This window comes from Haplochromis burtoni, unplaced genomic scaffold (assembly GCF_018398535.1).
Source record: "Haplochromis burtoni strain Fernald_Lab_line unplaced genomic scaffold, NCSU_Asbu1 Contig_11, whole genome shotgun sequence".
NCBI lineage: Eukaryota > Metazoa > Chordata > Actinopteri > Cichliformes > Cichlidae > Haplochromis > Haplochromis burtoni.
The window spans coordinates 4,483,427-4,508,362 of NW_024582372.1; the positions used below are offsets into that span (position 1 = coordinate 4,483,427).

Consider the following 24,936-nt stretch of genomic DNA (forward strand, 5'->3'; position numbering starts at 1 on the left):
ATTTTGCTTAAGGTTGCAGTTGTTGAACTGTATACATCTATAAAGTATATACACCAGTCGAGCATAACATTATGACCACTGACAGGTAAAGCAAATAACACTGATTATCTCATCATCATCATTAATGCTGGTTCTGATAGAAATGTGTCAGATTACACAGTGCAACACAGTTTGTGATGTATGGTGCCTTGTATATCTTTTCTGAATGTTTTTTGAATAGTTTTGCATTTGGCTAGGGCCAGTGTAACTATTGCTAGCATGAGGTGATACCTGGACCCTACAGAGTTTGCATAGGTAGTCCCACTCCTCTAGGATGGTGCACCAATATGTGCCATTGCCAGAAGGTTTGCTGTGCCTCCAAACATAGTCAAGAGAATGGAGGAAAATCCAGGAGGCAGGCAGTAAGGTCAGTTGTGTAGGGCTGTAGAAGATACCCATCAACAGGACCAGTATTTGCACCTTTGTGCAAGGAGGAACAAGATGAACACCACCAGAGCTACAAAATGACCACTGGTGTGAATGTCTCTGACCAAACAATCAGAAACAGACTTAATGTGAGTGGCCTGAGGGCCCAACTTTCTCCAGTGGGCCCTGTGCTCACTGCCAGGACCATGAGGCCTGACTGGCGTTTGCCATAGAATACTAGAAATGGCAGGGCACCTTGTGCTTTTCACAGATAAGAGCAGGTTCGTCCTGAACACATATGACAAACGTCTGGAGGGTCTGGAGAAGATGTAGAGAATATCATGCTGCATGCAAAATCCCTCAGCATGACCAGGATGGCATACCCATGGAGAGACACACAGATCTCTACAGGCTAGGCAACAGCACCCTGACAAGCGTTAGGTATTAGGATGAAATCCTTGGACCCATTGTCAGACTGTACAGTGGTAAAGTGGCTCCTCTGTTCCTCCTGGTGCACGACAATGTCCCACCTCATGTGCGGTGAGTATGTAGGCAGTTCCTGGAGGATGAAGGAACTGATGCCATTGGTTGGCCGCCATGCTCGCCCAGCCTAAATCCAATAAAACACCTCTGGGACCTGTTTCAGTCCATCTTACACTGCTAGGTTGCACCTCAGACTTATAGGAGCTCAGTGATACCCTGGTCCAGCCATTGTCTCGTTAAAAGCCCCAACGCTGTCAGGCATGCGGAGCCCATACAACCTGAGGACTATTTTAAATAGATGCTAAGAAATTTGGGCAAAATCGATTAGCCTACTGCTGCATCAATTTTTCACTTTGATTTTTAAATTCAGTCGATGTGTTTTCAAAGTGTTCCTTCATTTTTATTTTTATTTTTTATAGCAATATATTAGATAGATAAACTACCAACTGCAGTTACAGGTTTAGTTTCTCCGGACAGATGGGTAGACTTTTGACCACTGAGATACAGTCAGTACATTGCACAATGCTGATGCCTTCAAGCTCTCTGAATGTCAGTGCTATTCTTGTCTCCTTGGCTGCTCATACCAGGCTTGCATGTCTTCAGAATTAGAACAAGGTTCTTTTCCTTTTCTCTTGGGTAGATTTCAGTAGAAATGAATACAGTGTGATTTAATGATGCCATATCTAAGTAATTTGAGTTTTCCAATGATGTTACAGTCAATACTCTGCTATGTACTGTATTATATGTAGAATGTGACGTTTCAATCAACTAAAACATGAAAGACATTAATATGTCATCACTGCTGAAGAACTTAATTCTTATTTAACCCCAATGTGTCCTCAGAAAATGTCTCAGATAATCCTCCCTGTTTCCAAAGAAGGATGCTGTATCACATGTAATATTTAATTAATGTAATTTTAATAAAACGTAATGATTTTCAAACTTTTTAACCTATATTTTACTCTAAGGATATTTAGTCAGTTATTAAAATAAAGTTGTTAAAAACTGTAAGCTATGTATGCATTGCTTTTAGACAATCCTTTTCTCACTGAAACAAGAAGTGAATTTACACTAACATACATATTTTATATATTCATTTATCTATATATAGATATAGTAATTGATATAGTACGCTATCTATATATAATTATTAGAGGTATTATTTAATTACATTAGTATATAATATTGAAATGTATAATTCGGTTGTGCATTTGTGAAATATTTTCAACGAGCTTTGAGGTCAAATTGTCCCTTTTCAACATAATTAATTACCTTTATAGGGGCTTATGATAAGATTTTTAATTACTTTATTAATAAAGTTGTTGCATGTAATTTCTTTTTTTAAAGAAGTATTAAAGTATAATGCAGGAATTAGAAAGTGTGAACAGTAAACACAAGCAGAGACAAAACAATAATATAGTCATAACTGATTTTTTTAAGGGAACTGTTCAGCAAACATTGTGTGGCGTCATTGGTGCTCAGCCAATCGATCAGTCCGAGGTTGCAGCTCTGTGGTGGAGGGAGGAATATTTAATCCACGTGGTGCGTTCCAGAGTAATTTGGAAGTGTAAAGTTCCGAGTTTGCAGTCTTATTTTTCGTCTGGAACGACCCGTCAGCTCTGACTTCCAACCGGAGAAGTCGGAGCAACCCCATTAATATCGAGTTAACAATCCGAGATGTCATAAATTAAACTGTAAAACTTGTAATCTGCACTGTCGTGCTCGCTAAATAAGCCATAGGCGGAGAACTGAGCAGCTTCTGTGCACAAATGTGTGTTAAAATCAGTAAAGGTATTTCCCAGTAGTATTAGTGGTGCACAAAAGACTGTAGTTTGCTAAGAAGTAAAAACAAATCCTGTTTTTTCCTGTTTTCCAGACTTTAATACTGGAGTGACGTCACTCCCGATTCATGCGTCCGATTTCCAAGGTAACCTGAACGCGGCATACGATTTAAAACGCATATCAGCCTCGAGCACAGAAGCCACGATCAGATGTCAACAAAGCTGTAAGAGTGTGAATATTACCGATGATGTTTGTGCTGAGCACTGACACTTAACGCCGTAAACCAGTATAGGACCCTTAGTGGAAAAATCGGAAGGAAGAAATATTCTGGAGGGAAGAGCGACGTCCATAAATAATGTAAGCAAAGACTACATTGCTTCTGTAGCATGCTGTGAGAAACATGTCATGGGGTTTAGGTATTTTTGAAGTACAGGTGTTATATATTGCTTGGGCTGTTTGAATGAAGACAGAGCCCTGATGCAGACTGCAGAGCCTCACCCCGTGTGCAGATGTTTACATGTCGCCACAGAGCCACACTACGACGTAATTATCAATCCCGTACTGATGCAGCTTCTCTTCACATCCTGCATAAGAGAAATATCCACAATATTTGTGACAGTATTTGTTTATATATATGTATAATATATGCATCTATGGTTTTATTTCGTGGTGTGCGTTTTCAGACGGTATAGTGATTTAGTAAAGTGCTGTCTAATATATAGAACCCCCCTCCCTTTTTTGTTTTATTTAGCTATCATTTGTCACAGACAATCACCCCGGTGTGTCTGGCCGCTCCAGTCACATTAAATTGGTTTAATTGGATAATCCTTCACATTATCATCTGTCTGTAAATCCCTCAATCTCTCTATTACCTCTCAGCTATCCTGTCCGTGTTTGCACACTGTCTTTCCTGTGGTGAGAGGCCACTGATGTTTTATGTTTATAAATAAGCCTCAGCACACTATGTCACACACTGTGAATGCAACTCAGCGTCGCTGCTCACTTATCCGAAAAAGAACAGCAGTGACTGAGATCAGGTTCTTGTAGCCTAACTGTTTTGTTCCTTGTGCTGCATGTCCATTTAATGACACATAATGACCCCTTGGGTGGACTCGTGATAGGTTATTACGTAATTGAGGCGCAGTGTGATTGGCTCTTTAACAGAAACGTCCTGGAGGACTGGGCATGGCTTTGTGTGTGTGTGTGTGTGTGTGTGTGTGTGTGTGTGTGTGTGTGTGTGTGTGTGTGTGTGTGTGAGGGAGAGAAAGAGAGAGAGAGAGATTAACGGAGAGAGAGAGATGTGTTTGCGGGAGATTTCTGTTTACCGTGATGTCAGGTCTGTGGCATGAAAATTGATGGACTCATATTCATGGTGTTGAAATAAATGGACAAGAGGTCCAGGGAGTCAGAGTTGGGTCAAGGGATCAAATAATTATTGCCTATCCCATTTGTAATGCTCGAAATTGCACCATAGAAACTGACATGTTGAAACAAACTACCAAAGGAAAAAGAACATATTTTCTCCCATGAGGTTATATGCAAATTTGTTCATTTGCAAAGTATGTTCGATAGCTATCACTACAGTTTCTATTCCATCCTATTATTTTCTTTCTATGTTAAAAGAAAGAATGTTGAATAAACATTTAGAACACATATTAATCATTTTGATTTCCATGAACAGCATTATGGGTTACTTTGTACAATATACAGATATCACTGAATTTAAGCCGTTTTCTACCACACTCCTCTGCAGAAGCAGAAAAAAGAAGGAAAGGTGCACAGCGTGTAGTCGTTATTCTAATAACAATGTTGTGGTGTGTTGTGTTATTATTGTTGTGGCCTGGTTAGACCAAGGGTGTGATGATTGACTTATGTGGCTTTGATGAGCAGTGGAATAAAGCTAGGCCATTAGAACAAAAGATCCCCAATCTGTGATGTTCAATAATTGATGTGTGTTAATGAATCATCCTCATCATCAGCGTTCTTGCACAGTTTGCTGAAGCACGAAGCCATCTGCCGACTGGGCGTGCTGTAATGTTTGTGTATGTGACACTATCTTAGTCAGCACAAGCAGGTGACAGGTGGTTACAATTTTCTTGAATGTGTTTAAACCCATGTTACACGTGGCCTCACCGCCCTTTCGTAACCTTTTCCCGCTCTCCCTCTTGTTTCTGTATGCCTCTCACCAAAAGGGGATTTATATATTTTTAAACATTCTCTCTAAAAATATCTGGTTACAATTAACATTGACTATTACATAGTGGCTACTATTAATAAGCCATCATAGCTGTAGGGCCATTAGGTTGTACATTGCAAAGACAGTACAACAGAAGAAGGCTTATGAAATATCAACTTGTTTATTCATAAAAAATTAATAAGGCTGTTCAGTTCATAACAGATGGGTTGCTGTTCATTTCTCCCATTACTCACAACCATAAATCTTGGAGGACACTGGAGGCATTTCCCTGTCTGTGATGCGCTCACAAGAGCATGTTTGCCGTACTAGAGTAATGCCAGACATCCCTGATGGACTGTATATTTGCACTACAGAAAGGAAAATGCGCTGAGTTTATAATGCTGTCTTTTTTGGTGGGGGGGAAACCCACCCCCTCATTCTGTCTTTTTTGAAAAGCACAATGCTCTCATATACCAACTTTGGTCAAACCCACAAACATACCCCGCACTCAGAAGCACCACAAGAGTAGAGAAAAGAATGATGAAGCTGTCTTTGCTTGAGCAACCTGCCAGAAACCACTTGAGATTATGCAGTTAGCTGGCATGAGTGGGCACAAACTGGACTCAGTATATCAATAATGTGTCTTAATGTGTAATTATGTAACAAGATGGCCTTGCATTGTGTTTTGACGTTAAAGACATGAAACGTGACTAAAACAGATGAATAATCTCCTATATTTTTTCTCTCACTCTCTATCTCCCAGTTGCAAACCATGAATTATGTGGGTCAGCTGGCGGGGCAGGTGTTTGTGCAGGTCAAGGAGCTGTACAGAGGGCTTAACCCTGCAACACTGTCTGGGTGTATAGATGTCATTGTGGTCCAGCAGCCAGATGGCTCCTTACAGTGCTCTCCGTTTCACGTCCGCTTTGGCAAGATGGGTGTGCTGCGGTCACGTGAGAAAGTGGTGAGATCATAGAGTGCTCTCTAACCTGCACATGTTAAAAATCTATTTTATATTTCACGACAGCTAAATGTACATTTTAATATATGTAAATTTAATCTGCATTCATTTGTGCAGCGCTATAGTATATTTTTTGAAAAAAAGAAACTAAAACAGTGCATTATAACAGTATATTTAAAACAGGACTACAATCAGTAAAACTCATGAGTCAGTATCTTAATGATAACATTAGGTTATAACAGATTATTATTTATTTTTTATAGCCTAAAGGTACTGCATTGGTCTTCTCAACCTTCCAGTCTGGAGGTTGTCAGGGAATGCTAATGAAGTCCAAGGCATTAGTCTTAATCAATTCTTTTTCTGTTCTGTTCTGCAGGTGGACATAGAAATTAATGGAGAGCCAGTGAGCTTACACATGAAGCTGGGAGAAAATGGAGAGGCTTTCTTTGTTAAAGAGACTGAGAACAAAATGGTGAGTAGTGATTGACAGAGTCATTACTCCTGAATCAGTAAACACACACGAGAATAGCACAGAACATTACTCGCAGATATGAAGGTCATAAAGCCTGAACTAATATACAAGAAGTGCTTGATTTATCACTGTGCTCCAACAGAGCTAAATTATTATTTGCCCTCTTAGGTAGTAGCGATTCTCACTGGTTTTACCACTCGCTGATTAATCTGCAACTACACGTTGTTGTAACTTTAATTGCCAAACTTAAATGTCTTCTCGTCCTGCCCTGACAAGCCCAGAGTAAGAAAAAAGATGTACCTTGACTCACTCGCGGCGTCAGTTTTACCACACAGCTTTAAGGAGTGTAAAATATACTTCAAAATTTCTTAATATTATGAGGTTTTCTATAAATTGAGTACCTTTTTTATTTACACGTGTATATAAAATATCCTAGTGTTGTCATACTTGGGGGAAAAAATCCAAGCATAGACCTTATGAACTTGTTTGTAGATAAGTAGCTAAACATTTTAGCAAAACACTAGGCTCAATAACAAGGCACAACAAGTGCTTCTGTCCTCCTGTGGCATCTTCTTGGCAAACACGAGTTTAGCTTCCCAGAAATAAACCATCATGACAAGCAGAAAGCAGAGACAAACACTGGTCAGTCAGACACTAAACACACAGTCGACAGTCTGTCATTGTCTAACTTTGATATGTGGGTGGAGAAAAAGAAATTTGATAGAAACGAATGACTGATTCATATAGTGTCAATTCATAGCAACATTTGCCTAAAGGTGTTTTGTGTTGTTTTGGACCTGTAACTATGTTATACAGGGTGTTTTCTTACTTCCAACAGTTAGCCAGGAGCAGGCAACACTTTGTCATTTTCTTCCCATTTCAGCCAGGGAAACAAAGACATTTGTTTTTCAAGTCTAAAAGCTCTTATGAACATTTACGCAGTACAAAAGTGTCATGCGAGGACAGACAGACATTGACTATTGCCAGTGCCAGACACCAGTTTATTTGCTTCCAGGCAAATGGCAACAGATACAATGTTCAACTGATAAATTGGGGCATCTGTAATAGAAACGGCTCACATTATTCAACCATAGACTTTACCCACTGGTTTGCCTCAATCCCCTGAAGCTGAATTTATCTGTCAGATTTTAGCTTTTCATGTATCTGTAATACGCCGTATTACACAGAAGTATTTGCAGCGCACATGCACATACACGTCACAGGAAACGGCATAATCTGGGAACATTCCCTTCTGTTTTGAAACCTGATTCTGCAACGCGATAGGTAACGTCTCATGGGAGGTGGGAGGGAGTATGGGAGTATTTGAGGTTGAGAGGTACTTCAAGGAAGATCTATTGTAGTAAACAACATCTATCAGCAGTCACAATGTTACTCGTGAAGTGGTGAGTAACCAGGAGCTCGCGCTTTCCCCTGGCCAAGAATGAAAAGGAATATGTTGCAATCTGAGAGGTTCTAATTCCTTTTCCGAAGGATTACGTCCATCTAATGCTGCATCCATTACTTACTGTCCATCTTATAGAGAAGAAGCTATTAATAAATCAATACTATAATACCTCTTTCCACAACAGACAAGAAAATAATGGCTTTTAGTTTCAGTCCCACATAGAGTTATTTGCGAATTCGGTTTGACCATGTTTGTCTTATAGTTTTGGTCTCGACTTGAATCCTTTCCCTTAACATAACTCTCTCTCCAGAGAGTGGAAAACCACCGGAGACCTATTTATAGGTCTGCCATTTCACACACTGTATAGTCTGTTACACACAGACTGCCCTCGGAAATTACTGAGACATACTGTACATGTCATGAAAGAGGAGCAGTACAAGGACATAAAACCTCTAGCTGGTAATAGCACATTGGTAGCACAGCACGGTGTGTTTGCCACTCACATGAAGAGGTAAAAGAACAAGCATCATGGGAGCTTGCAGACTGTGTCAGTCTAAGTTGTCACATCTCAAGTCCTAATGTACACTCTGTACACTCTTCATCTGTGTTTCTCAAGGTGCAAAGTTTGCAGGGGTTTGTGCATGATCAAATAAATGCACAAAAATTGAGCCCAAAATTCTCATCTTCATGCTACAACATTAGAAATCTTTCAATACCAGTGCTTTAATAAAAGAAACATCTCCGATGATGTAACTTAATGACTTTGTGCCCTAAAGGGTGACACATAAAGAGAATTATTACTCTCTTTATCTTTATGGCATGTGCATTTAACAACCCTTTAATGCAAATATCAGAGATGTAAAACCAAAGTGTTGGAAAGATTTTTACTCAGTAATTGAAGTAATCTTATTTATTACATTGCATTTTGCAGCATATAAACAAATCGCTTTATAGTTGATCTTGTGTGGTTTAAGAATTCTATATTTGTGCACAAATGCTCTTTTTCTAAGGAAATTGTGGGAATAACACTTATAGTTCAGTGAGAAACTGAAATATCAACAGATTGGAGTAAAAAAACAAAAACAATTTAAATACTGGAACTGAAACTGGCTTTAGAGCTGATATTTCCCTCTGAGTATAGAGCTCAGAGTAGATCTGTACTCAGTACTATCCCTTTTCCTCTCCAGTCTAAATGAATTGTGCTGTGTTGGACTGTGCAATGACACGTGAACTGCAAGGCATGTGTGAGTCTGCTCTGTTTGGATCATCCCTTTATCATGCCTCCGCCTCCCCCACTCTCTCTTTCTCTCTCTCTGTCTCTCTCTGCCTCTCTTTATTCTTCTGGCAGCCTCTTGGCAGTGCAACCCTGATGAGCAAATCTCTGTGATTTTGCTAATCTGAGCTCAAATTTTCACCAGATTATTTAGCTGGCTGTTTGGCAGTAGGAATGACCATATCTGTTGTTGCAATATTTCATTTTCCTTTAGTATAGAAAAATCAGCAATCTGCAATATGGACTGCTATGACATTTTGACAGAGAACAAACGTATTTGGCCTGGTCACTACCTGCTATACTCAAGGCTTTTTCATCACCCCCAGCTGTAGAGAGGGTGATGGGACCTTAAAATGCTCCACTTTATTCCTGCATCTTGTCCTACATGATTAGATTCTCAATCTACTTTATATTACAACTGTTCTGAGGGCAATTTTTACTTGCTGTTGTGTAATAATTCTTAATAACTCCAGATATAAATGTCACAGAACCAAAGCAAATGGCTTAAACCAAAGAAGACAATTGCATCATTAAATGTATGAACAAAGAGTTCTCAATAAGGCAATAATAATAATTAAAAAAAACAAAAGTAAAAGCACTTTTCATGTCAGTATAAGCAGCTATTATAGATGCTGTGGTCTACACAAGAGATGGTACAGCAGAAAAGACTTGCGTCAAGTATTGCTAATTTCAGACCTTATCTCACTTTCCCTGGAAACAGGAAGTGGTTCCATCCTACCTGGCAACATCACCAATCATGTCAACAGGGCAGGAGTTAATGAAGTCACATCTGGCCAGGGGCAACTCTCGTCACCATGGTAGGCGCCGTTGGAAACAGCGATGTTAGAATTTGTGACAATTTGCATTTTCTTAAACAGTTTTTTATGATACTCTTTCCCATCATATAGACTCCATCCCATGCGGCCCGCTTCCTGTTCAGAATCTGGGACTGCAGCAAAGTGAAGGAGGGTTAACCAAGAAGAGGAGAAAGAGAAAGAAGAAGGCACGGCCAGAGGGAGGTGGAGGAGGTGCAGGACTGAGGAGAGAGGAAAGTGGAGAAGAGTTCTCAGATGATGAGGACATGTTCACTATTGACCTGAGCTCAGATGAGGAAATGGAGGGGGACAGCAGCAGGTGTGTGTGTGCAAGAGAAAGTCTGAATATGTTTGTGTGTATGAAACAGAGAGGGAGAAAGAAAGAGAGGTTATTATACCTGCCAGCCTGGTATTTAACAGGGGAAAAAAACATTTGATGGTTGTCACAGTGTTTTTTGCGAAGCCGATGAACCACTGCCAATAATTCCTTAACTGTGTTAAGTGGAAAACCTGTGTGTGTTTGTGTGTGTGTGCTTACATTTTTCATGCATGGGTATGTGTTTAAGTGGCTGTTTGAACTGTCTAAAAGCTGGGTTTGTATTTATATCATTTAAATCACAGATTACATATATATATATATATATATATATATTCATATCTGGGCCCACATCCTCATTTTAGCTTTCACAGCGTTTTAGTAGATAAAGGTGAATGGCTTGGACGTGAATTGAACTGCGATTTGGGGAAGACCTCGAAGGGGCCTGGTGGCGGCTCCCGGGCCAAGCAGATCCCCATGTACTAAATAGAAGTGAAGAAGTTAAAGAATTGAAGAGGGGATGGAGGGTGGGGCAAGTAAACAAGAAGGAACTGCTTGTAGAACTGGGGGAACATATATAGATAAGAATCGGAAGGAGCATGTTTGGAGGTATGGTCCCGCTCCTGAAATTCCAATACTTTATCTCCAATTAAAATATGTGTTGAAAAAGTACTTAATGAGAGAAGAATATAACACTGAAAACTTTAGAACACGTGCTTCATGAGGACTGCTGTGTCGGTGTAGTTTGATCAGATTTGAATGGCAATAACAAACAGCCCACCTGCTTTCAACAGATTCATATTCAAACATTGCTAGATTTTAATTTGTCTAAGCAAGTCCTGCACAGCTCAAAACAGTGAGAAGGCATCAGAAAAATCAATGTGGTGTGTTTATGTTGAAAACCAGGATCAATTTTCTCTCTAACCGGTGTTAAATGGAATTAAGGTTAGTTTCTGTTTAATAAATAAATAATTTTCTTAAGTGCTTAAAGAGAAGCAGTTGTATGTGTGTGTGCAGGTTTGTGCATGTTTGTGTTCATGTGTGAAGCCCTCTTGGAAACCAGCTCTGCTTGTTGGACTTGCTCCAAGGATTTGTCCGTTTCCCACAGCGCGCACTGTCTCTTTGAAAGAATGGCTCACGGGGTCATCCTTACTGGAGGCATTCCAAGCCTTTTTTAGGAAGTTTGCCACATGATCCTGAAACCCTTAAAGACAAGCAAAAAAAGTGTGTGTGCTTCAAGTCATTCTCTAAATTGTACTTAATGAGTGTATTTCCTTGGCTGGTTTATGATATGCGGTCACAGTCAAACAGCCCACGACATTTCAATTTTCAACAAATAAAAAGACCATACCATAGTTTCTTGGATGTGATACGACTTGCATCGACGCACTGTTTACATAGTAAATACCAGTGTCTGCACTAATGATGAAATAAAATGGTTGTGCACATGACTGACATCTCACTGGATGTGTGTATTTGTGATCAGACCTGTGTATGGTGATCAGGGATTGACTGCCAATGCCCACATTCTCCCCAGCACTGATTGGACTCATTCACAGAGGTATTTGGATGTAAGTGTGTGTCTGTCACACTGACAGACACACACTTGAACTCTTTAATAAACTCTTCTCATGAAATAGCATATTGCACATTTTAATATGTTTTTTTGTCCTCATGATAATTAGATGGAATCACAATTCACTGTCTTTCATTCTCTCTTTTCTTCCCTTCTCTTTTTTTGTGTTCTTTTTGTCTTTTATTCTTTCTGTAGTAAATTGATTAAGAAGACTCTGTCCATTCCTCAGCCCTGTGGTCTATCCATCTCCTGTCCTCAGCAATCCTCTCACTTCTCTTCTCCTACTAGGTATCACCTTAGATTCCACCCTCTCTGAACACTAAATATGAAATAATGCACTAATTTTAGTGCATTATTTATGCAATAAAATTTGCATAAAGAATGATACATTTTGTAACTTTGTAACTTTGAAACTGTGAAGTACCAGACAATCCAAAACAAATGTTTGACTTTAACTTTTCCAGTAGCCCAGACGATTCGCAGTCATCAACACCAAAGAGTGACTCAGAGCTAACAAATCCATCTAAGGACAACCCTGAGATGCTATGGACCTGGGGGGAGTTACCACAGGCTGCCCAGGTACATAACCACACATGGCATCACATAGTGAATTGAGTCTGTTGGCTTTGCCTTTTGGGAATGGCAGCATTAAATCAACTGCATGGTCATAAAATACAATATATACATATAACTGCATGTTGTAGCTGTTTACTGTGTTATAACATGCAAAGAGTCAAGGTAAAATAAAGTGTGCAAACAATGAAAACTGCCCACCGCACCCATTATTAGCACTTCTCGTGCTGCTTTTTTTGTTTTTTCATGCTTCTCGCCTTTGGGTTGTGCTCCACAGTTGCTCCCTTTACTACTCACGCTGATCCACTTTGTGTATCAGTCGACACGCAGCTTCATCAACATTAGGCTGCACACTGTTAGTTTCTTGGAGGACTACACTAAAGTATGTCAGCATAGGTTGCACACCCAAAGTCAAACAAATGGACACAAATGTGCTGATTCTGAACTGATTCCACCTGCTGATCAGAACCAACAAAGCCATATCTATTTTATAAGTAATGTTAAGACTTCAGCCTGTATGAGTGGAGAAAATGAAACATGACTAAGGGGTGGGGTTAATAAAATGTATGTAAGAAAGCAAATATTGCCTGAACTGACTGTCTGTTTTTCTTTTACAGCCATCTTTCCTGACCGCCCACCAGAAGCAGGATTCTGCTGCTGTTGTCTCCATACCGGTGTCTTCTAGCACTCACTTCCGAGCCATCAGTGACATGGGAACTCCGTGCAGTCCACTGCCACCACTGGACAAAGACACAGAGGAAAACAGAAATGGACACATTGTCAGAGAACAAGGTAGAATAAAACTTTGCACTGAATGTACAAATATCTAAAAGCAGGATAAATTTGCACAGCGTCACATTAAAATGCTTTGAGAAATGCTGTGTTTTTTCCTTTAGAGAGAGAAGTGAAAAGTGTTGGGCCGTCATGTGTACAGATGGAGAGTTTGACAACATGCTCAGTGTCTCAAAGAATTCTTCCTGATCATTTGGAAGATAGCAGGAATAGTCCCATCAAAAGGACCGATTCACCGTCCAAGAGGAAAGGTACTGTTTGAGTTTTCTGCTCGTAAACAAAGGATATCTTGATCTCAGTGTGTCTAAATTTCTGTTTCCTCTTTTATGCACTGATAAATGTCTCTTCTAGAAAAGAGAAGTCAACACCTGGGTGCTGATGGTATTTACCTGGATGACATTACAGAACTGGAGCCTGAAGTAGCTGCTCTTTACTTTCCTAAAACGTACGTACAGCATGTGTTGTAGCACCCTCTGGTGGCCATATTAGGGATCACAGTATTTCTTTCCACTGACACACAGAGCACAGAATACTTTATGGATGATTTTTGTATAACATTAGGTTTTTTTTTTTTCAATAACTAAGCACTTGCTTCACTGTAAGTGCTTATAATAGCAGATTATTTGAACTTGATAGCATGAAGAAGATTAATGAGGTAGCTAGGTTACGAGAAAGAAGGAGACCTTCTTTCAGTTGTATTTTTGTCACCACATGGTAACAGCCATTGAACTTCTTTATAACTAAGAGAAGACAGATATTCCTCCTCTCAAGGTCTTCGAAAACTCCAATTTCCAAAACTGAATTTAGCCTTGAAGAACTTGAAGTGTACTAAATACATTTTAGACCATTGTTTACATATGGCATGATAGTATGAAGAATTACTGTGTGATCCATGTGTGTGTATTTTTCCCTCCACAGTGACGGAGGCAGCAGCTCGATGAAGGGGGACACTGAGATGATGGTGGGTGTGCGGAGCGCTAACCAATCCCCACAGTCAGTCAGCAGCAGCGGGGTGGACAGTGGCGTGGACAGTTTGGTGGATCAAGTGTGTGATCTACCTCATGTTGCTATCTCTTTGTGTGGAGGACTCACTGATAACAGGGAGATTACAAAAGGTGGGACAGGGAATGATGATGTTGGACAATAATAGTGAAATAATGTGCATGAAATATTTGCAGTTGTCGAGATAAAGCTTATATGAAAGAAATTAAAAACAACATATTATATTTTTTAATTTGAAAACTTTAACAATATTCATAAATAATGTTGCAGGTCTGTTCGCGTTTTACATATTTTAAACAGAAATAAATTGATTTTTAAGATTTCACACAGTTAGACAAAAATAAGTTATTATATGAAAAAACTATCTTATCAATCAGATCTTTTGTTCTCATTTGTTCTTGCCTCTGTCTGTTCCTGCTACAGAGCAATTCATGGAGAAGGCTGTTTCCTACCAACAGTTCTCTGAAAACCCTTCTATTATTGATGACCCTAACCTTGTGGTCAAGATAGGAAGCAAGTATGTACTTCTACTGCTCTTTATTTGAACTGAGCGCCTGACATATACAAGCTTTTTTTTTTTTTTTTTGCAAATATGTAAGCTATCCTTTGCCAGTAGATGTCTTTAAGAATGAAGGGGTGCATAATAGCTTCCTCTGTCACCTGTTGTAGGTACTACAACTGGAACACAGCTGCTCCTGTCATGCTGGCCATGCAGGTCTACCAGAAACCACTGCCACAGGTAAGACCACCACAGTGATACACAAGTATTTACTCCTGATTCTTTCCATTCGACATGAATGCCACAAATTCTGCCCTCTCAAAAACTGTGAAGACGGACCTTTACGTTTTGTTGTATTTAATCAATAAAATGTGTAAATGAAGAGTTTTGTTTTTTGTCTGAAACAATGTGTAAAGCCACATTTTGCTTTGATGAATATACATTACTTTGGCTACTATCTACTGTTGTATTCAATATTGTTATTTGTTATATGGTGTGTTTGTTGTGTTGCAATGTTATGGACCACCTTTACTCCAGAGCATTTCTGGCATTTTACAATTTATTCTTAATCTGTTTTTTTTCCCACTCTGGTTCACTATTGTTGTTTGCCAGCCACCTCTCATTAATACCTCAAAATAACACCAACTGAAATGTGTTCACACTCATTCCTTGTTTCAATAATCAATATTTCAAAACTAAGTGAAGATTTCAATGTTTTCACTTTATCCCAAGTGAACAAAACTTACATGCTACCGATCAAAATTACTCGACACATGGGAGAGCTTATAGCATATTTGCCAGTCCTATATCACAGGGAACTGTTGTGGTAAATTCATTGACCTAACACTTGATTAATGTCATGTCTTTGTCCCCCTTCTTATTTTTCCCTTTTATTTAAATCCATTCTTTCTTTCACCATCCACCCGATGTTTATATTTACCAAGTGTTGGTGTTTGAGTTATGTGTTTTCTGCTTTTGGCTTCTTCTCATACTGCCTCCCTGGTCTGTTTGGCTCCAGTCCTACCCAGCCTGTATGATGTTTTCTGGCTTTGCTTATGTGTTGGTCGGGGCATGACTTTATCTGCCTGCTTTGTTGCTTTATTATTGTTACCCTTTCCGTCAGCCTCTCTTTTCCCCCATATTTTCACTTGAGTCCAACCATGAACATCATCTTCCTTTTCATTTAATCTAGCATCTGCTATTTTTCTATTTGCATGTCTTATTGTTTTCAATTCTAATTGTTTTACAAGCAAGTTAGCTGGAGTTTAGTGTGGTTTGTCATATTTTACTTTGCCTTTTAGATTTTCTTTTTGTGCTTTCTTGTGCTCTCTCTTTTTTGTCAGCTTTAAGTTACATTTTCGGTCAGTTTTGAGTTGTATATGCATGATTGTCTCCAGGCATCGGTGGAGAACATTATGAAGGACAAGATGCCAAAGAAAGGAGGACGCTGGTGGTTCTCATGGAGAAGCAGGAACAATGACTATAAGTCAGTAAGTGCACAGATAGATATGCAGATGATGAACTTGTTTATCTACGATTCACCGTATCATTTACTGGACATTAGGAAGAACGGGGAAAGGATTAGTCAAATTTCTTCCTTGGGTCATACATGTGACCTTTGACCTTTTTGTTCCTCAGGAATCAGTGACAGAAGCAGCTGGAGACCAAGACGAGACTTCCATAACAATGGCCCCAGTAAACAGGTGACGTTAGATTTAAAACTGTGTATTTTTCTCTCCGCACCTATTGACATATTTTTTCCTACTTGTTTAATCTTATATGAGCATTTTTGTCTTGTATAATTCAGGCTGAAGGATGAATCATCCTCAAGTGATGAAGACCACAAATCATCCAGTCAGATATCAGGAGTCTTTCAGTCAGAGCCCCTTGAGAGTTCTGGTGGCATTTGTTACAAGAAGACTCTTCGGCTCACGTCAGAGCAACTGGTACAGTGTTTGTTTCTACACTTGCTTTTATTGACATAAACAGGAATACAAATTACCTTATTTAAGATATTTTGCTCATGTGGTTCACTACATATAGAAGAAATCTGTACAGTAACAAACAATAATACACTGTCTTTAATAAGACCATCTCAAAGTTTAAATTACTTAGCAGTCGAGGCAAAGTGAAAATAGAAATACGTCCAAAACCTCAAGAAAACTTCTCAACCTTCTTCATCTGTGTGTTTACAGGCTAGCCTGCAGCTAAGGGAGGGTCCTAATGAAGTGGTGTTCAGCGTGACCACTCAGTATCAAGGCACGTGCCGATGTCATGGCACAATCTATCTTTGGAGCTGGGATGACAAGATAGTCATCTCCGATATAGATGGCACCATTACAAGGTGTGAAATAACACTTAGTGGCCTACATCCTGTTCAGTTCTATCATATTACCAGCAGGAGTCAGACTTTACACAGTTTTTGCGTTCAAAGGGACAGCTTTATTCTGTGACGTTGTCTGTCTTACATTACGCTGTAGATCAGACACTCTGGGCCACATCCTCCCTACGCTGGGTAAAGACTGGACACACCAGGGTATTGCACGGCTCTACCATAGAGTCAGCCTGTGAGTGCTGCTTATTGTCCTCCAGCTAAAATACAGTATGTTGGGGTGAAGCACAATGCTATGTTTCTGTCTCTCATATTTTCTTTTGTTTGTTACAGAAATGGATATAAATTCATGTACTGTTCTGCAAGGGCCATTGGCATGGCTGACATGACAAGAGGTTACCTCCACTGGGTCAATGAAAGGGGAACCATGCTGCCAATGGGCCCAGTGCTGCTCAGCCCAAGCAGTCTTTTTTCTGCCTTGCACAGGTCAGATATAGAGCAAGGGGTAGAAAAATTCTACTCTAGATTATTTTTGGCCATTAACACAAAACCTAAAATATTTAGTTGCAGGTAATAATAGGTAACCTTTATTGTTTTTGCATATTTAAACTACGGCAAAAGTATTTACTCTGTCAAGTTAGTGGTTATTACTTAGATGTACCCTTTGAAAAAAGTTAGCTGAGGCAGATTTACAATGAGGACAAAAAAAAAAAGAACGTTCAACATTATGTTGTGTTTAGGGAGGTGATTGAGAAGAAGCCCGAGAAGTTTAAGATCGAGTGTCTCACAGACATCAAGCACCTTTTCTACCCAAACACTGAACCATTCTACGCTGCTTTTGGCAACAGAGCTACGGTGAGAATACTGCGCTGACATCCGCAGTGTGGATTACTCGCTCGTATTTTGGCCTCAGTGATTTTTAAAGCATGCTGGTTGTTTGTGTTATTTCAGGATGTCTATTCCTATAAGGAGGTGGGCGTTCCACTCAACAGGATTTTCACTGTCAATCCTAAGGGGGAGCTGGTGCAGGAGCATGCCAAAACAAATATTTCCTCGTAAGCTATATGCCTAGTTGCTTTTTGATTTTCATCAGTCTCATGTGCATGGCCATGTTTTGATGTCTGCATTCTGCCTTCCAACAGGAACAATAACAAAAGTCTTGTGTTTCTTTCTCAGCTATGGCCGTTTGTGTGATATGGTGGATCATGTCTTTCCGGTCTTTATGCAAGGTGAGGAAGCAGACTTCCCTCACTCTGATGATTTTGACCAATGCAATTACTGGAACAAAGTACTTCCTGAAGGCACTATTGAGGGAGAGGAAGACCCACAGCCAGCCAAGATGAGCTGAAGAAACTGCTGATTCTAGCATGAGGCAGCTTTAGCATAAATGTGAAGATGAATGAAGTCATCAAGCTTTTCCTAATATGGTAAATCAAGATGGCTCCTTAACTCACAGGTGATACTTAAAAAAATAACTGAGTACCAATTCAAAGGAAATGAATGTTTTTTTTCTACAGTAAACACAAAGAAACAAGCTGTGCTAACATTTAGGAGTGATAACGAAAGTAGTCAGGGAGACGGAGATAAAAGCAGAGGACTAAAAATGGCAACCTTAGGATCAATTGCTAATGAGACTGCTGAGTGAAAAACAAAGCAAGAAAAGAGATTTAAAAAACAAACAAACAAACAAAAAAAGCAAAACCAAAATAATTCTGTGATGAAATTCAGCAGCTGGTTGGGAATTAAACTAACTCACATTTGCAAGTGTTCTGACTCTAATGCATACACATAGTAAACCTTGCAAACAGCATAAGTATAATATTTCTTTAGATTTTTTTGTTATGCTACAAAATGTTTCTCAAAACATGTTTGTTGGTTCTCTAAAGGCACCAAGACAGAACTAACTGATTCCTTCGACTGGTTACCATTCTTGCCTTTAACCTACACCCATCATGTATATTCCAAAGGATAACAATTAGTAAATCAACTATTTCAACTATTGCCTAAATAGCAGACAATAAAACATAAATTGCCAATTTACTTCAGCTTTTGAAATGCTAGATGGGCCCTTTGCTGCGGTTTCTGTTCTGCTTGTAGCATGCAGTATTAGTTGTACTTAAACTACAACTTTAAATAAGATTCTACCTAGCTATGTGGCTAAAGGTTGTCTTCTGACCTCAAGTACAGTGGACATTTTGCACCAGAAAATGCAGACTATATATGGTAAAACCATCCAGAGCATGCAAAAATAGCACAAATAGGGTATGCAAAAATCTCCTGTGCCAAACTCCTTTGCAAAGTAAAGCTAAGCGTGTGGTCTTTTGACCGTGCTACTGTGAAACATGTGGCCATGGCACATATTATAGTCTTCAGTGACTATATTCAAGACAAGTGCAAGACAATGCAATGAAATTCTGTCTGTTTCTATCTATTCTTTTTAAATGTACAAAAAAGGACATTCTGTGATATCGTACAATGTAATATACAAATCTCTCTACTCATTCGAATAACTAATGCCCATCAATGCAATTGCTTCATAAGCTAATTTAACACTAATTATATTTTCAGTTTTGTAATGCAATATGATATATTGCACAGGTTAGTGTACTTCATGTAAAGCACTTATCTGTCCTGCAGAGGGAAAGTAAAGGAAGAGTATTCAGATTCTGTAAAGTTTTTGTATGAAACATGCCTATTTTTTGTAGTTTGTACATACGGGGTTTTTTTGTCTGTTATCAGACGTTTGTATTTTCATCACTTATCTAATAACATCCACTAAACAACTTTTATGCCTAATGTAAACCTCTCTTTTAATTTATATTACTTAAAATGGGAAAACCACTGCGTATGGTGTTAACATAATTTTTGTGACCGTACTATGATACAAGTTCTTGTGAATCAGTATATTGTCTAAAATACCTTGATGCTGGTGCTCATTCAAATATTCACACCCATTTTAAGGCCTCAAGGCAAATCTCTTTTTAAGTCAACTAAGAGGTGCCATTTTCATCACGCAACCACTGAAGCAATAAATCAACACCCAGTTGTTTTAGTGCTGCCTGTGGTTTGAGGCGTTAATGGCAACCAAGATAAAACCTCAACAGTTTACAAAAAGAGATATGTTTCCACTGCCTAACTGGTTTTAAATCGCATAAAGATTTATTCCCAGAGTACTTCATTAGATTTTTAGTTTGAAATTAACAAGTATATTTTTAGTACACAAGTATTTGTTCATGTGTCTTGTACTGAAATACCAGAATGCCAGAAACAAATCTGACTGATTGTGATTCACCTGGTTATACTGTCACTGTTTGTACATATAACAGATACTCTGTGTATTGTGATTAACTTAAAAGAAAGTCAGGAATTTATTTTTCATTTAACGAAAAACTGTCTTTGGGAAGTCCAGTGTAATTTGTGCCAGAGGAAAAGATGCTCAGAACGCATGCTCTTAAGTAATGACTGTTGTGTTGTCGCCTGATCTTTTGAGGAGGCATGTTGCTCTGAAAAAGAAGAAAAAAAGGAGATGAGATCATTGTGTCAAAATTCAAATTTTGCTTTCAGCATTTTTAAAGAAAATCCCATTTGGTGATTGCTAATTTCTTTCTGTGAAAGATTCATTCAAACTGTTGACTAGTTTTCACTCTGACTCTGTGTTGATTTAGATGATTACTTTGCTGCTTCCCATGTAAATGTTATGTTTTTGGCTCTAAGCAACAGGCCACCAGTATCCAGTGCAAACCATTGTTAACATTGTAATTCAATCTGTACAATGGACACATCTTTAATAAACTTAAAGTTAATATTGATTTTGTGTTACACTTTTTTGACTCTGCATGCAGTGCTTGATTGTTTTCTTGCGTAAGTTCCTAATTCTTCCTTTAACCTCAGAAATTTGCCTATAGGCTCCTCATAATGCTTTCTTTAAATTTGTACTTTTTCTTTCATTGAACTGTTTTTGGTTCTATATTATAATATACTAATTTTGAGAGGCAGAGCTCATGAGTGTGCTGCAGTAAAATAAAAGTTATTCTACCACAGACGGGAAGTGTTTAATCTTTGTAATTTTGTTATTAAACCGCATCTGTTTTATATTTTAAAATTCAATCCAGCCAATCGTTTCTTCCTTACCAGTTTATCACTTTAAAACTTTGTCTTTCCCAAACTTCTACTGTTCAATTTGATTTTTTTTCCCATCTAGCACGACACCAAACAGCATATAGCTAAACAGGAAATCAGCTCTTCCTGTGTTTTCTGCTCTCAGGATATTTTGCCACAGTCCACTTCTTCATTTTAGCCCTGCCCCATTTTAGCCCCCACACAGAAACAGTTCATCCCTCCCCTCTGCTGCTTTGGCTGGAGTGATGAAAAGTTTCACTCGATTTTAAGGAGTCGATCATTTCGATTCAGCACATTCCACAGAGTGAAAGTGTTTATAATTAGTTGAAAAGATTTTTGTTGGAAGATGTATGTCTGTTCTCATGCATGTGCACCTATTTACACATTTGAATATTAATGTACTTAAAATGGAAAAAAATAACAATGATCATAATGTCCACCTGATTGTTCAGTACATAAAACTGACTAGTAAGTAAACACTGTAATGAATAGTTCACAGTAATTCACAGTAAAAAGTAAAACCCTTCAGCTACACAGAAATGAGTAAACACTTTGGAGGAATGGGGAGAAAAAGAGAAAAACACTCCCAAAAATCTCAGAGTTCAAAATGATGTGATCGTCCAGAGATTACCCATAAGCTGCTCCAGATATGAACCTGATATGAGGAGCTTCCACACTGAACTACAGCTCTGACTGCACAGCTGCCTACGGTCTGTTTTTTCTCTTGTTTACTAGCTTTCTTTTTGCTTGGTAAAAAAAACAACTTTATTTTGTAGTCAGTCACTTCAAAATGAAGTAGAGTTGTAGCTTAAAGCAGACACGCTTTTGAGTGTCGGTGGATTGGTGGAACAGCAGATTTTCCTTTTTTAAATAAATATTTTATAGTACAGTACTTCTGCTTATGTTGTGAATGTGCTTACTGTCTACAGTTGTTTAGTTTACTTACAGACAACAAGCTGAAGCACCAGGCAGCCAGTCTATTGGACTATTGTTGGTCAGTTGCTAGTAGCTAATCTGTTGCAGACTCCATGCTATTTCAGCAGCATCTGTAGCATCAGGCTTTTGGGCTTCTCAACAAGCTTAAATGGGCTTCGAGAGCTTTTATCTCCTAAGATACAACTAAAAATGAATGCTGTAGTGCATAATTATGATTAAAAGTGAAAAAATATTTTGCTGGCATAAGAAGAAATCCCATTAGCTACACACATGCTGCCAGAGTTTTTCAGATGATAAATCTGACATTTGATACATGCATTTGTTAAGAATTGATTGAGAATAATGATTGTGAACCATTGTGTGTTAATGGGTTAGATGTCTGCTGAGCTCCTCTCTGTGAGTGATCCAGGTGGGAACAATGGAAATCCTCAAGACATCTCAGTGGGGGGCACAAAACCTTTACACCGCTTCTTAAAGGGACAACCCAAAATTATTGGTGTAAGACACTGACACATACACAAATGCACATGAATGTTTGTTGTTTTGTTTCATTTCAGTATCTTTCCACATTTGAGAAGAACTTGAGGCTTATATTGCCACAGAAAATAAAACATAGCTAACAAAATCATGCTAAACGTTGTTTATGTTTTCTCCTAGACAATTGTGCTGATCTTGGGTGCATCCTTCTTTATCATATCCGTTGCGATCACGGCAGACTCCCAGATGATGCATGTATGGACAGTCATCCCACCAGGCTTCCTGCTGGGGACACTGGTTGGTAGTTCAACAAGGGAATAATAAAGAGTGCCTTGGGAAGTTTGACGTGACTCAATATTTTTTAACTTAACATTAACTTAACATTAACTTAAGAAGTATTAAATAATCAGAATTTATATTGCACTTTATTTTAGTGTCAGTGTTTGCTTTCCTGTCACCTTACAACCATCCAACACATGGGATATGTAATAAATCTGTCTTTCTCTCTGTCTTCTCATAGTTAATCATATGTGGAATTACATACATTTTGGCACAACATAACACCACCAAGAAAACAGTAAGTTCTACTGAAATATGATGAATGTTATATTATAGCAAAATTATACTAGAACTAGAAATTGAACAAGAGGTTTCTTCAAATAAAAGTGTTTATGGATGCCTTAGAATTTAATATTGCATTATCATCACCAGTAATTTATAGTTTAATTTATAGTTTGACTTATATTTGAACATTGTTAATATCTTAACACCTGTGAAGATAAATCACACCTTTACTGCTTCCATAGAAATAAACAGGGTATGTAGTGCTGCAAATGCACTTGATTAATAGAGCATCTCTGTAAAAGTAGATGTTTTTGGCAGTTTGCTGGTCTGGAGCATTCAGATGTATGTTAACAACAATCTTCACTATGTGGACATCATATAATTCACCCCAAAGTCAGATCATGCGACAAACAAACTATACTACAGGTCTTTGTTAGCATGTTAAATGTTAACTTTTATGACAGTACAACTGGAAAAAGACTGGAGGAGAATAGTTTGTTTGGAAGGGTTTCCATTAGAAAGCCTTTTCACAGCAAAACCTTGGACACCAGCAAATCTACAAGAAAGAAACTGGGAATAAAAATACTTGAGGTGCTGAAATGGTCCAGCTGAGTCCAGCTGAAATTCTGTGGCTGGACCTTAAGAGAGCTGTGCATAAACAAATGCTTACCAACCTCAATATAATGGGATTTTTTCTTAAGAAGTTGCTCAGAACCCTAACCCTTGAGGTTGTGATTTCTTTATCACATTTTAGTTGAAGTTATTGCTGCTAAAAGTGGTTCTCATGTGTACTCAGTTTTTCACAGAACTGCATAGACTCCAGTGGAATTTATTTGTTTTAAATGACTGTGTGTCACCCCCATCTTTGTCTGTTGGTGTCTGCAGGTAACCATTTCGTTATCTCTGAGCATTGTCTCCATACTGGTCGCATGCTGGACTTTAATACACATCCTGCCTGACATAGAATCATATTCCTACCACCTAGATTACATTTATGATAATGGAACCTTTTCATTTACTGAACCAATGGAAAATCGCCAGGTAATTGTTTTATCATATTTCTCAGCCTCAGGTTTTATGTCTCTGTTATTGTTATTGTTATTTACCTATCTTTTGGGCAGCATGATGTATTTTGACTGGAGCTTTAAATGTAACTAATTAAATTCTTAAATGTATTAAATTAAATATAATATAGCGTTAAATGCTATGTAACAGTGTATTTCATTTCTTTAAGTTCAACCTTTTTTTTTTTTTAGCTCATGGGATTGGCTTTGGAAGCAGTTTTGGTGTTCTACACTTTTGTTGTAGCGGTTATTTTCATTGTAATGTCAGCTCTGGCTGGCATTGCCCTGCGATCCACAAAAAGCCAGGTAAGAGGGCACACTGCAGTCATTGCTTAGTGTTGGGAATGTCCTACAAGGAACTTATTACCCAATATTTGTTTAAAAAAGTTGCAAAAGGTCAAGTTACGCTAATTTTTTCTCCTCCTTTAGGCCATTGTAGTGATGACTGCTGCATCGCCTGATTTGTCAGTTGAATAGCAAACACAAGAGGACTGTCTGAAGTGTGAAAAATTAAGAGAAGAAATATATATATACTGTATAAACAAACCTTTTAGTTTTTGTTTGCTGAAGCGGCAGATTCAATGCATCGTTTTGAAATTGCATGGTGTATAACCTAACATAAACTTGATAAATCAATAAGGAACAAATTAATAATCTGTTTCATACAAGTATGGTTCATATTCCATGTCACATGCTAATATTATCCTTAATAAACCAAATTTATGTACAAATGTATTTACTGGTCCAATTTACCTTAATTAATTAGATATTGCCATTTAATTCTGTTGGGGCACCTCCTCAACTGAGTTTTAGCAACTATTCTGATGGTTCCTTATAAAACTAATACAATTAATTAATTGCATTATTGCATGTGTTGCACCTTTTTTCATATTTCCCTACTAATTGTATTTGTA

General features: G+C 38.4%; 1 protein-coding gene across 4 annotated transcripts; it reads left to right on the forward strand.

The window, feature by feature from the left end:
- The first annotated feature begins 2,811 nt into the window (after positions 1-2,811).
- Positions 2,812-24,884, forward strand: lpin1a (lipin 1a). Of its 4 annotated transcripts, XM_005915026.2 has the most exons (30): positions 2,813-3,027; positions 5,610-5,810; positions 6,184-6,279; positions 9,679-9,775; positions 9,866-10,091; positions 11,575-11,649; positions 11,860-11,952; positions 12,129-12,243; positions 12,855-13,029; positions 13,134-13,280; positions 13,381-13,474; positions 13,948-14,144; positions 14,455-14,548; positions 14,701-14,770; positions 15,475-15,561; positions 15,928-16,020; positions 16,169-16,233; positions 16,338-16,476; positions 16,726-16,874; positions 17,011-17,097; positions 17,196-17,348; positions 17,603-17,717; positions 17,814-17,917; positions 18,039-21,691; positions 22,293-22,415; positions 22,575-22,691; positions 22,915-22,971; positions 23,844-23,999; positions 24,215-24,328; positions 24,452-24,884. In XM_005915026.2, exons 2-24 carry the CDS (start codon positions 5,619-5,621, stop codon positions 18,208-18,210), a joined length of 2,835 nt encoding a protein of 944 aa, XP_005915088.1. In that variant the 5' UTR covers positions 2,813-3,027; positions 5,610-5,618; the 3' UTR covers positions 18,211-21,691; positions 22,293-22,415; positions 22,575-22,691; positions 22,915-22,971; positions 23,844-23,999; positions 24,215-24,328; positions 24,452-24,884. The 4 variants fall into 4 exon arrangements, with proteins under 4 accessions (XP_005915090.1, XP_005915091.1, XP_005915088.1 ...); XM_005915028.2 differs by lacking the exon at positions 11,860-11,952 and having other exon boundaries at positions 2,812-3,027; XM_005915029.2 differs by lacking the exon at positions 5,610-5,810 and having other exon boundaries at positions 2,812-3,027.
- Positions 24,885-24,936: the final 52 nt, after the last annotated feature.

Coding starts and splice junctions, on each gene's coding strand:
- lpin1a (XM_005915026.2), top strand. CDS start 5,619: ATGAATTATGTGGGTCAGCTGGCGGGGCAGGTGTTTGTGCAGGTCAAG. Junction 16,021..16,168: donor GGAACAATGACTATAAGTCA/GTAAGTGCACAG, acceptor TTTGTTCCTCAG/GAATCAGTGACAGAAGCAGC. Junction 16,477..16,725: donor GGCTCACGTCAGAGCAACTG/GTACAGTGTTTG, acceptor GTGTGTTTACAG/GCTAGCCTGCAGCTAAGGGA.